General features: G+C 50.9%; 5 protein-coding genes across 5 annotated transcripts; 3 read left to right on the forward strand and 2 right to left on the reverse strand.

Annotated features, from left to right (window-relative positions):
• Positions 1–638: 638 nt before the first annotated feature.
• On the reverse strand, positions 639–1,780 carry DACRYDRAFT_100818 (uncharacterized protein; the record flags this gene model as incomplete). The annotated part of the gene is made up of 3 exons (XM_040767493.1): positions 1,575–1,780; positions 1,230–1,517; positions 639–1,172 (listed from the first exon to the last, which is right to left on the reverse strand). The coding sequence occupies exons 1-3, from the start codon at positions 1,719–1,721 to the stop codon at positions 639–641; spliced, it is 969 nt and encodes a 322-aa protein (XP_040627719.1). The 5' UTR covers positions 1,722–1,780.
• A 303-nt stretch (positions 1,781–2,083) lies between these two features.
• On the forward strand, positions 2,084–5,079 carry DACRYDRAFT_23146 (ATP-dependent metallopeptidase Hfl). Its single transcript, XM_040773119.1, has 9 exons — positions 2,084–2,133; positions 2,187–2,312; positions 2,366–2,836; positions 2,889–3,279; positions 3,334–3,533; positions 3,590–3,756; positions 3,811–4,483; positions 4,534–4,633; positions 4,681–5,079. Exons 1-9 carry the CDS (start codon positions 2,104–2,106, stop codon positions 5,031–5,033), a joined length of 2,511 nt encoding a protein of 836 aa, XP_040627720.1. The 5' UTR covers positions 2,084–2,103; the 3' UTR covers positions 5,034–5,079.
• A 409-nt stretch (positions 5,080–5,488) lies between these two features.
• DACRYDRAFT_108877 (uncharacterized protein) lies at positions 5,489–7,821 on the forward strand (the record flags this gene model as incomplete). The annotated part of the gene is made up of 12 exons (XM_040768754.1): positions 5,489–5,632; positions 5,683–5,736; positions 5,791–5,826; positions 5,879–5,938; positions 5,989–6,172; positions 6,226–6,356; positions 6,410–6,490; positions 6,537–6,700; positions 6,748–7,168; positions 7,222–7,348; positions 7,399–7,488; positions 7,538–7,821. The coding sequence occupies 12 exons, from the start codon at positions 5,489–5,491 to the stop codon at positions 7,819–7,821; spliced, it is 1,776 nt and encodes a 591-aa protein (XP_040627721.1).
• Positions 7,822–8,043: 222 nt separating this feature from the next.
• On the reverse strand, positions 8,044–8,845 carry DACRYDRAFT_23148 (uncharacterized protein). Its single transcript, XM_040773120.1, has 2 exons — positions 8,601–8,845; positions 8,044–8,548 (listed from the first exon to the last, which is right to left on the reverse strand). The coding sequence occupies exons 1-2, from the start codon at positions 8,788–8,790 to the stop codon at positions 8,157–8,159; spliced, it is 582 nt and encodes a 193-aa protein (XP_040627722.1). The 5' UTR covers positions 8,791–8,845; the 3' UTR covers positions 8,044–8,156.
• Positions 8,846–9,631: 786 nt separating this feature from the next.
• Positions 9,632–10,885, forward strand: DACRYDRAFT_100821 (uncharacterized protein). The gene is made up of 2 exons (XM_040767494.1): positions 9,632–10,282; positions 10,333–10,885. The coding sequence occupies exons 1-2, from the start codon at positions 10,002–10,004 to the stop codon at positions 10,877–10,879; spliced, it is 828 nt and encodes a 275-aa protein (XP_040627723.1). The 5' UTR covers positions 9,632–10,001; the 3' UTR covers positions 10,880–10,885.
• The last annotated feature ends 26 nt before the right edge of the window (positions 10,886–10,911 follow it).

Consider the following 10,911-nt stretch of genomic DNA (forward strand, 5'->3'; position numbering starts at 1 on the left):
TCTTGCGCGCCAAGTCTTGTCCTCCTTGACGCACATAATGTTCAGTTCCCTCAGATCTCCATGAACGAGGCCAGAGGCGGCTAGGTGTTGAACAGCTCGACTGAGATCGTTCAGAACCGAGTCTTTCCCTTCCGACGGCACTTCAACAAACGGCTTTCCATCAACATGATCCATCACAATAAGCCAGAAGCTGTCATGATAGACCTGCTTGGCGTGAAATAAGGCGGGAGCAAGTCCTGCCTTCGCAAGCAGTTCGTGTGCCTCGACGCCATACGTGTGACTGAATTTCACGACACATCGTTTGGAATCGAACTCTGTTCGGAAGAGAGGCCTCGTCCGTCCGTCATCGCCTTGGACAAGAATGTCTTGAAAAACGAGCTGATGTCCATCCAATGGTAGTGAAGTGGTATCAGGAAGGCGAGCACTCAGCATTGAAGTTTGGCTCGGTGTGACTCTCTGATAAAACAACTCGAGCGAGGCAATGCTCTCCTTCAGACATCGAAAGAGATGTGCCACTTCGCAGATCCGTGCTTCTAGGGGATAAGAATTGACTTCGAGCGAGATAAAATTCTTCAATGCTTCTGTCGTTGGCTCGCCAGCGAAGACAATGCCAGAGACGCGGATGAATGGGCCCGCGATCACGATGAGGGGACATTTACTCGATCCTGAACCCAGCTCTTCCTTGCAGTTGCTGCAATTTCATTGTTGGCCTCCGAATATCCCACAGTGATTTCGGGCTTATACTCGTAAATAGCAACCTCCACCGCGAGAAGCGTTTGACTGTTCGGTACGTCTGCCATTATCGACCCATCTGCTGCAGATTTGTCGTCATTGACGATCTGCAGTGCAACCTTCCCAAGCATGTTGTTCAGGACAGGTTCAATATTACGACGGCGCGTATCTTCATCATTGTATACCGCATTTGCTAAATGAATGAGCAAATGCGCTAACGAATACTCTTCTGGGGTGATCGTGTCGAGGTTTTTATTGGAGAATGAATATTTGAAGTCTTCGAAGACAGGAGCGTATATCCCGATCGGATGTCCCAGGTATTCGGGGGGCCGCCCAGTTAGATTCGGACCACGACGCTGTGCTTCTATCCACTCTCTGGGCATCGCTGCCTTGGACGGTGCATCCGCATTCTTGCCGAGGAGAACCGCGTTTTGAAAAGTCTCTGTATGAATAAGGGGATAAGTTATATAGCGTGGGGAGAAGCACAAGGAGCGCACCTTGGACAATGGAAGGTTCCACTTCAGCGCATCATGCTCTCCGGACTCAACACCGCTATGGTCGAAAAATGCTGCTGATTTCCTGTCAACTGCACAGATACTAATATGAGCAGGATCCAGACACTGAACTTGGAAAAGTCCACCTTTAACCACACAAAAAGAGAGCCACGGTGGCGTGTTTGGGGAAACAATATAGTCCGTTAAAGGTTTGTATAGCGGGACGGAACGCTTGCCCTGGATCCATTTCGGGTCAAAATCCACGTCGGCTTCGTACGCAACATGGTCCAACTAGATACGATGGTGGTTAATGTTCTTTCGAATGCTAGTGACAGATAGGCAAGGTACCTGGTACAGCTTGATGTACGCCTTTGTAGGATTTATCTGAAGATGGTTCATGCATTCCGTGACAAGTTTGACGACAGTCATTTCCTCATTGATGGATAGTCCAATGACCCTGTTCTCATCTCGATAAAAAATCCATAAGTTGAGCATGTTCGAAAGGGGAGTTAGACTATGATCGAAACTGTGTTCGTCCGGGTGAGTGAGAGCGGCCCGTTAAGTTGCTACCAAATGCGGTAATGCTTCCACCAGTAAAATATGTCAACATGCTTAGAGGATATGTTGGGGATATGTTGGGGGTAGCGCGTCGTCTTATTCATCTGGTCGTGTTACAATGTTAAATATCCTATTCGCCGTTGATGTCAAACGAAAGAATACATGGATGAACGGAATTCCGCGGGGATAAGGATATCGGGATGAAAAGATTCCGTCCGGTGAGAAGGCGTCGTAACGCGGCCGATAATTTCTGCCTCACGAGCTGTTACACTTCGCCACTCTCTTCTCCCCCCAACTTGCGAGATATCCCACATATCTAATGGCGCTCGCCCTTGCAGGGCCAAGCCAGGTAAGTATATGCTAATATAAATGTATGCAATCAATTGTTAACTAGAAATGTAGTTTATTGGCAGCGCTCAACCCTTTCTACAGAACTTGACTTCGCTCATTCATTCCATTCCTCGTCCAACTGCTGTAACCTCGACAGCACCGAAGCAGTCGCAGCTGAGCATCGCAGCACCTTTCCAAGTGTGTATTACATGCATGCAAGTTGTACCTCGCGTTGCTGACAATGAATACAGCATTTCGTTCCTGCTGTAGCAGAGGTCCTGTGCACGCTGCCTGCGGCGATTCCTAGACCGACTCATTTGCAACACATCGGTTCCGCCAATCTTCATTCATTCCGAGCACCTACCGCAACATCTGTACTTCTAGCAGCACCCCTTCGACTAAGTCGTACTGTTCCCCAGCGGCGAGCATACTCAACACGGTCGTCTTTCTCGCCACTTCTTCATGTCATAAAGCCAGCACCGTCAGGACCGGGTGCAGTGCGGCGCCAGATTCAGCAAGTGAGACCGATCACCTGGTTTCCCAAAGCGAAACCAACACTGGAACCCCTGGTTGTAGCGAGGATCGGTCGAGCCGAGGCAGACGCCAATGCAAATCCCGATGATGTCAACAAGCAAGTTGCGCTCTTTCGAGAGCTTGTGGCCCATGGTGGTAAGGATGGATGCGAGAGAGTCATTGCGCGATGGGAGAGAACATGCCAATTTGTACGTGAACAGGACCATGCCTAGGTTACCACAGACTGACCAATCATCACAGAGCCCTCAGAGTCCCCTCATCAAATCTGACGCTGCCTTCTCGGTGTACTGCAGTGCACTCACAAATTCTGGCGCCGCTGCATCTGTGATGCCAGCTGCGGTACGACGTGAACAGCTCCTGAAGACTCCTGTGCCAGTTGAGGCCGAGGTTGTACCGTCCACACCTGAGTCATCGAGTGAGGTCATCGCTAAGAACATCTTGGCTACCCCGAAGAATGCGCAGCCAACAATGTGGGGTACAACACCTATCGAGGCAACTCCTGCTGCTGCGACAGCACCACAACCCGCTGTTGTCAGCACGGTTGGCAATAGTACCGCGGAACAGATGGCTGCGGCTGTGGGTTCTGGCGCCGGCATCAAAGGAAATCCGATACATGTTGTTATGGAGGAACGTGCGTGTTTACAGTGTCTTTGCCCGCGTCCATTTTTCTGAGTTCATGTATCAGCGAGAGGGGCCATGTTCTGGAAGTTCATGCGATTCGTTGGCATCACTGTGCTCTACGGCTTCATCCTCCTAACTGTGTTGGGTCTTGTCCTGGAGAACTCGGGTCTTATGAAAGCAGGTCCCCGCCAGACAGAATTCGAGCCTACTCCGGGAAAGACTGTGACTTTCGGCGATGTCCATGGTGTTGATGAAGCAAAGGATGTTCGTATCCACCCCCTTCTGAAGGAACATTGTTGATTCTGACCTAAACTTCACAGGAGCTGCAAGAAATCGTCGAATTCTTGAAGGATCCAGGGAAGTTTTCTACCCTTGGTGGGCGACTTCCGAAGGGTGTACTGCTCACTGGCCCTCCCGGGACTGGCAAAACCTTGCTAGCACGTGCAGTAGCAGGGGAGGCGGGTGTTCCATTCTTCTTTGCATCTGGGCACGTACAGCCCCATCGATGACATGACATGACGTACCCTGACAATTTCTGCAGTGCTGAATTTGATGAAATGTTCGTTGGTGTTGGTGCAAAGCGCATTCGCGATTTGTTTGCTGCAGCGCGGAAGAAGCAACCTGCCATCATCTTCATCGATGAACTGGATGCTATCGGAGGCAAGCGTAGCCCAAGAGATCAGCATTACATGAAGCAGACCCTCAACCAGCTTCTTGTTGAGCTTGACGGGTTCAGTCAGACCGAGGGTGTCATTGTTATCGCTGCCACGAACTTCCCGGAAACGCTGGATCACGCCCTTGTTCGCCCTGGGCGGTTCGATCGTCATGTTGCTGTCCCTCTACCGGATATCAAGGGCCGCGTGCAGATCCTGAAGCACCACATGCGTGAAGTCACCGCGGACATCGATGTCGATGCCGCCATCATCGCTCGCGGTACTCCAGGCTTCTCAGGCGCCGATCTCCAGAACATGGTTAATCAGGCTGCAATCCAAGCATCTCGGGAGGGAGCAAAGAGCGTGACCTTGAAGCATTTTGAATGGGCCAAGGACAAGATCTTGATGGGATCTGAGCGCAAGAGCGCATATATGCCGGAAGACGTGAAGAAGCTCACCGCCTATCATGAGGGCGGTCATGCACTGGTTGCACTTTACACTCAGGGAGCCATGCCCTTGCACAAGGTGACTTGCGTACCCCGAGGGCACGCGCTCGGTCTTGTGAGTTCCTTTCGATCCTCGGTCGATACACCTCACTAACAGTTACGTAGACGCTCCAACTCCCCGATAATGACCGGCAATCTGTATCGTTTAAAGAATTCCTCGCAGAGATCGATGTTTGTATGGGTGGCCGCGTTGCCGAGGAGCTGAGTGAGTGCCTTGCCCCTTCGTGATGGAGACGCTGACAGCATCTTCAGTATTCGGCAAGGAGAACGTGACTTCCGGCGCGCGGTCTGATCTGCAACACGCCAGTCGTACAGCGTCTAATATGGTCAAGCACTACGGATACTCAGACAAAGTCGGCCTAGTGTATCACTCAGACAATGATTCGTATGCCAGTCCCGAGAAGAAAAATTTGATCGAGATGGAGGTTCAGAGGTTCCTTGACGAAGGGCACAAGCGGGCGAAGGAGTTGTTAAAGTTGCACGAAGTCGAGTTGCACAGGTTGGCCGAGGCGTTGGTGAAGTACGAGACATTAGATCTGGAAGAGGTAAAGAAAGTGATCAAAGGCGAGGATATCCGAATAGGCGAGAACCTAGCCACTCTCTAGCATGCAATGGTATAGTCCTTTGTTGTGTTCATGAATTTGTCAGTTGGTAATGAGATACGTCTTGTAAGCACCAGTCCTCTCCTGTTACTCTTACTGAGTTTGCGTCTCAGGCAGAAAGAATGTCACGTGGTGCATTCATTCTCTTATCGCGATTGTACAGCACCGACGCGACGGACGCGACCCCTTTTACTCTTCCACGGAACATGCCTCCAACACATCTTCTTTGCATTCTGTCGACTGATCCCATGCCTTGCTGGTGAACTCTACTGCTCAGCCCTCTGCATTGCCCACCATGGGGCATGGGGTGTTCCTCGGGATGATCTTGGCTGTTGGTGCCAGCAACAAACCGTTCCAGAAGACTACCGGTTCAAAGGTTCTTTCCTATCATGATGACATAGGAGGTATAAAGTCGTCAGACCAAGTCGTCTGGCTGTCCCAAGAGTCGACAGACAACAATGGCTCGTTTGTTCTTTACTTCGCTGCTTATCTCTTGCCTATATGGAGCTTTGTCTGTAGTCGCGCAAACTCCCCCTCTGGTGAACTTTCAAGTGCAACAGCCCCCTGCGTCACCTTCTAGTCAGGCATGCGAACATGTCCTTGTATGTGTGAAGGCTACGAGAAGAATGTCCTGCTAAGTACCCTCGATTAGATGACGCATAGCTTCGCGAACTCGTACGGACAACCTAGTATAGTTACTTACACGGTGTGTACTTCAGCATATATATACCAAGGACGAGTCTGACTCGAACTTCTTTAGCCGCCCACCGATTGTGGCGCAGTTGGAGAGTGGGCTGTGTGTTGTCGTTTATCTTCCTTCGTGGTAGTCTGTCTGACGTATTCATAAGGCAATATCCCTCAACTTCACCTGCACTTCTCAAGGTGTGCAATACGATCGCTTGGCTATTGTATGCAGGAATCATTCTTCCCAAAATGTTCTGTTCTGATGAGTTACTAGCTGTCCTTGTCCTCTACCGAGATCTGGCGCTCGAGCACCGCGGAGCCCACTTCCTATGGGATCATCTTTACCGCACTGAAGGATGTAACGCGATATTCGGCGCTGTTTGCTCAACCGGGTGAGCTTGTGTTTGACATTGGCAATATCGTGTCCGAAGATCTTGGCCTTACTGGTATCTACAATGGTCGGTCTGCAACACCACTCATTCGAAATGTGATTCTGATACACGCTTATTAGCAACCTTGACCGCCACGTTCTATGCTCCGGCCGCTGGCTGGCCGAAGACTCAAAAGGCTGATCAAATAATTCCTCTGGGAAACCCTGGAGCCACCTCGGACCCGATGTTTGCTGTTCCTCCCGGCGGGAATGTGAATCACATGATGTCTTCCATTACCCAATCACTTATTGATCTCTGTCGCAGACGACTGTGACTCTGCCTCGCAACGTCGCCCAAGCTTATATAGAGATCTACGCTTCTGGGAATTCCAACGAAGAGTTCTGGGTGAGTTAGAATGAACTAGTTCAGTCCCTTGCTGATTGCGCAACAGTATACCAACGTCGCCAATCAATACTACAATGATCTTCCTGCGGATACAACTTACGGAGATGGTCCTTTCCGCGAAGTCCGCCTCCTGATCGACGGTGTTGTTGCTGGTGCGGCCTTCCCGTATCCAGTTATCTTCACTGGTGGGATCCTTCCCACGCTATGGAGGTGAGAGGCCTCGATATCGATCGGTAATCCAGCTGACATCAGGAAAGACCTATCTCCGCATACGGGTCCTTCGATCAACCCACATATTACGTTGACATCACCCCCTTTTTGGGAAACTTGTCTGATGGGCAAGAACACGTTTTCACCCTTGACGTTGCCAGTGCGGAAACCGATCATGCCATCAACAGCAACTGGTATCTTTCTGGAAATTTGCAATTGCAACTTGCCTCCACCAATGTTCCCACAACGGGCAAGATCCTGAACTACAATGTTTCACCATACGCTCTCTCCTCCGCCTCTGGTGTCGTTGCTTCTAACGGTGATGTCAACGTCACTGTGAAGTCATCACGTTATGTGGATATCACCGCGGAGATCATCACGAATGGCTATGACATCAGTGTGGTCACCTGGACTCAGAGCCTGGAGTATAACAACTTCCAAGCCTATTTGGAGGACGTTACCGTTGAAGTATGTTCCACACTGCATTCCCGCGGATCGGCCTCGTTGAATTAGATTCTTAGCTTGTCGATCAAACGAGCACGGGGACAAGTCGTTCTACCCATAACGGCCAACAAGTCCTCTATGACAGCTTCAGCTATCCGTTCTATATGGACTACTATTTGGTTACTGTCGGAAACGAGAGTGGCTGTGAGTCAATCCTGCCAGTCAGCTTGTCCCATTTTGATGTTCTTCTTTAGGGTATGCGTCAATCGACCACTCGTACGACCGTACTTTCTTACCGAGTTCCCTTATTCCTGAGAGCACAATCGCGACACATCAATATGGAGGTAAGCATTTGTCCTCGTGTTGTAATAATCGCTCATTTCTGGTTACAAGATGGCGTGTACTTGTTCGACTCGGACGGAAACTTCGCGTTCGCTAATGGGACAACGACCGAGGACTTCTCATACTACGATTCTGTGGGCAACACATACACGAGAGCTGTCACAGCTGTGAACTCAAACATCACAACTGACCAGATTGGTGGCTCCTTCGCCAATCCAGGTTCATGGTGGACTGGTTGGGGGATGTTCGGGGCACCGGCTGGGACAAAAGGCGCCGGGTCCAGTTATGTGGCGAGGACGTTCGGTCCCTCGAAGCTCGGAGTACATATTGGATAGAAAACATGTGCCCGTTTTCTTCTGAATTCAAGTGGAGTTTTGCTCTCCAACATTCGTGCTCTCCATCTGCCCAAGTGCACAAACCACACACCAATAGGAAGTCAGTTCCATTACGGAGACTGCTATGCTAATCCAAGGGACACAAAATGACAGACAGCTACCGTACATGAGTCTCACACGACCAGGGTCCCGAAGCGCTCGCCGATCCGGCATGCTTCTTTTGTTTGTGGGCTTTTAGCTGAGTTTTGGGGTAAAAAGAATCCGCAGCATGGACTGCAAGGTATCCAAGAAAGTCAATCCGTGAGTCAACCGTCAGCCGTATAGACGGATTCCGATCAAATGAAGAGCACCGCCGAAAGACCGGCGAAGATGTCAACATTGACGGAAAGGGAGATGACCGCTTTGATGGTGACGCAAAGGGTGGCAATGAGACTGACAATGACGTTGCCCAGGCAGACCTTGAGAGATCCGAGGAGAGCAACGAGAACCTCGTTAAGTCCACCATAGCAGGACGCGATGTTCGGGATTGACGAGCAGGAGTTGATGACAACGAAGATGTCGATAAAGATGTTCGCGCAAGTCGAGGCGATCAAGCCAGCGCTCAGCCCAACGACCGAGACCGGAAGTGCTGCGATCAGGGTGATAGCGGCGTTGATATCCGCGATAAGGGTGGCAAACACCGCAGTATATAATGTCGCGTCGACAGATGCTTGGGCAACAAGGTTGGCTGGGTGGTAGGGTCAGTGGGTGTCATAGATGATATCAGAGAGAATACTCACCAACGACAGCAATATCCGCCTTGACAGTGACATGGAGGTTTGCAAGAATGGATACAACTGCACCATCATTGCAACCGAAGGCGCAGCGCTCTTCAAGCTCGTTGATTGCAGGAACGGGAGCGGCGATGGCGACAAGGCCGAAGAAGGCGAAGACGAAAAGGAGTGTGGTGGTAAAACGAGTGAACTGCATTGTTGCGATTAAGTTGTGGGAGATGATAAGGGAGCGGAGGTGAAATTAAAGAGGGACTGGGGTGGAGTGTGCGAAGTAGCTGCTGTTGATGATGTGCTGACCACGTCTGGGAATGGGTCTTTATAGGTCCTCGAGTACTTGTCACCGGTCATGACGGCCGGCGACATCAAATTGGCAGAAGCAATGAGTTTGCGAACAGAAACACAGTGTGAGAGTAGTAAGGGACCACAGTTTGAGGTATGTTGCTTTCCATGGGTTCCAGACATGTGTTGTTCTCCTTGAACGAACGAAGCAGTGAAGCAAGTGTCCACAATGTCAAGTAGGATTAAAGTCTCAGGTATGCAGAATCAAATTTCAGCTTGGCGGTTCGGAGATGTTTGAGACAGAATCGCCCTGATGCCCATCCAATAGCAAGAGCAGCCAGAGTTGTCTAGTCCATAGGAAAGCACATATCAACATACCAGGGACTCGAGGGCACGAGAAGCCAAGACAGCACGATTCCTAGAGCCGAATCGGATGGCACAAAGAATGGCACGCGAAACGTCAATTAACCAAGATTAGAGAAATCAATGAGGATATGAGTGTTGAGTGCCCTTGGAATGTTGAATTATGCAGAGGAATGTTGCCCGTTGCTAGGCCTGTAAGATTTCATGACGGTGGTTTGCTCCCGTGTCGGCGCTTCTCCTGATCCACGCCTCCTCCTCGTCCCACTCCTTCTCCTCCTGCTCTCACATTTGCTGTTCTCAGGGTAGAGCCTTGCATCATCACACTGTCACCAAAATCTGCTTGCACTCATGTTTGTCATTCAGATGACTCGGCTCATCGAGGCTCGGAGTTGAGTCCAGACCCTTTTATCCGACATTCAATGCCACACAATCTACTCTCGGATGTCTGCGAGTCTGGCCCTCAGCTGGGCATTAACCATCCTCAACTTTGACTATACCTCTCGTACTCATTGACGCGGAGAGTAAAGAGGAGGATGCATCTGGAGAGCTAGCTTGAATCAGAGTCAGGGACTCGCTCTGGAATATTTGTTGTCACTCAGGGCAACCGACACCTCTCATCAATTCCGGTTGTCGGATGGTGATCTAGGATGGACTTCTCGGACTCAGTGCTCATGTGATCTCCACGAGTAGATCTCTGCATGGATTGCTATGAGGTGCCTATGGTGATCGAAAATATATAAGAAGGCCGACCTTCTGCTCTCCAGAATGTATCCACAACAACTTCTCTTACAGCTCTTACAGCTCTCATCCAAACTCGAGCCCTTTCAGCACCACTCTACACTCTTTGATCCAACTCGCAACCATGCAGTTCACTCGCATTTCCACTCTTTTCTTCGTCCTCGCTTTCTTCGGCCTTTTGGCCCTTGCCTCTCCAGTCCCAGCTCCGGAACTCGAAGAGCGCTGCTCTTTCGGCTGCAACGACGCCAATGTCGTCACGATTCTCACCAACTTGCAAGCTACAGTCAAAACTCACATCGCCGTTGTCGGTAAGTCCATTCGTCGATCCTCGTATTCTGCACTCTGACACTAGTTTCAGCCACTCTCGTCGCACAGGCGTCTGTGGACCTCGACGCCTACACCGCCGCCTTCGCCACCATCGTTGCCGATATCAATGCTGCCGTCACCCTTCTGGTCGCCCTTCCTGTCGGTGTAGTCGGTCTGTCCGCAATTGTCATCGCCTCGACGTGCGCCAACATCTTCATCCAAATCTTCGTCGTGGTCAACTCCTGCGCCTCGATCTCCGGCATTGCCGGTTGCTACGGCGGCCTGAACGCCTGCCTGCTTGCGCTGCTAGCCGCTCTCAAGGTCTGCCTCGGCAGTACCATCATCGGCCCCATTGCGGGGCTTTGCGCCTCGATCAAGGTCGTCCTCTTGCTCAGCATCAACGTGAACGTTTTCGCTGGTCTGTGCGCCGCGCTCTTCCCTTGAAAAGCCAACAGGCTGTGTGGTCCACTTTACCCACTCCCGGGCCACACCGCTCCTTCGAGCACGACTTGTTCACCCCAAAAACGGCGCGAGGCTTAACGGCATTCTCTCCCCGTGTATCCGCCTGTTGTCCTGTTTGCTTTGCACTGTTGTTGTAGTATCACATGCCTGCCGAATGGAACTGGTTTTC

Source organism: Dacryopinax primogenitus, assembly GCF_000292625.1.
Source record: "Dacryopinax primogenitus strain DJM-731 SS1 chromosome Unknown DACRYscaffold_12, whole genome shotgun sequence".
Classification (NCBI taxonomy): Eukaryota; Fungi; Basidiomycota; class Dacrymycetes; order Dacrymycetales; family Dacrymycetaceae; genus Dacryopinax; species Dacryopinax primogenitus.

What these genes read in the sequence shown, in the direction of transcription:
- DACRYDRAFT_23146 (XM_040773119.1), top strand. Translation starts at nt 2,104, where the DNA reads ATGGCGCTCGCCCTTGCAGGGCCAAGCCAG. An exon ending in CCCTTGCAGGGCCAAGCCAG is followed by an intron (nt 2,134 to 2,186) that starts GTAAGTATATGC and finishes CTAGAAATGTAG; the next exon opens with TTTATTGGCAGCGCTCAACC. An exon ending in GGGAGAGAACATGCCAATTT is followed by an intron (nt 2,837 to 2,888) that starts GTACGTGAACAG and finishes CAATCATCACAG; the next exon opens with AGCCCTCAGAGTCCCCTCAT.
- DACRYDRAFT_100821 (XM_040767494.1), top strand. Translation starts at nt 10,002, where the DNA reads ATGTATCCACAACAACTTCTCTTACAGCTCTTACAGCTCTCATCCAAA. An exon ending in AACTCACATCGCCGTTGTCG is followed by an intron (nt 10,283 to 10,332) that starts GTAAGTCCATTC and finishes CACTAGTTTCAG; the next exon opens with CCACTCTCGTCGCACAGGCG.
- DACRYDRAFT_23148 (XM_040773120.1), bottom strand. Translation starts at nt 8,790, where the DNA reads ATGCAGTTCACTCGTTTTACCACCACACTCCTTTTCGTCTTCGCCTTC. An exon ending in GGCGGATATTGCTGTCGTTG is followed by an intron (nt 8,549 to 8,600) that starts GTGAGTATTCTC and finishes CCTACCACCCAG; the next exon opens with CCAACCTTGTTGCCCAAGCA.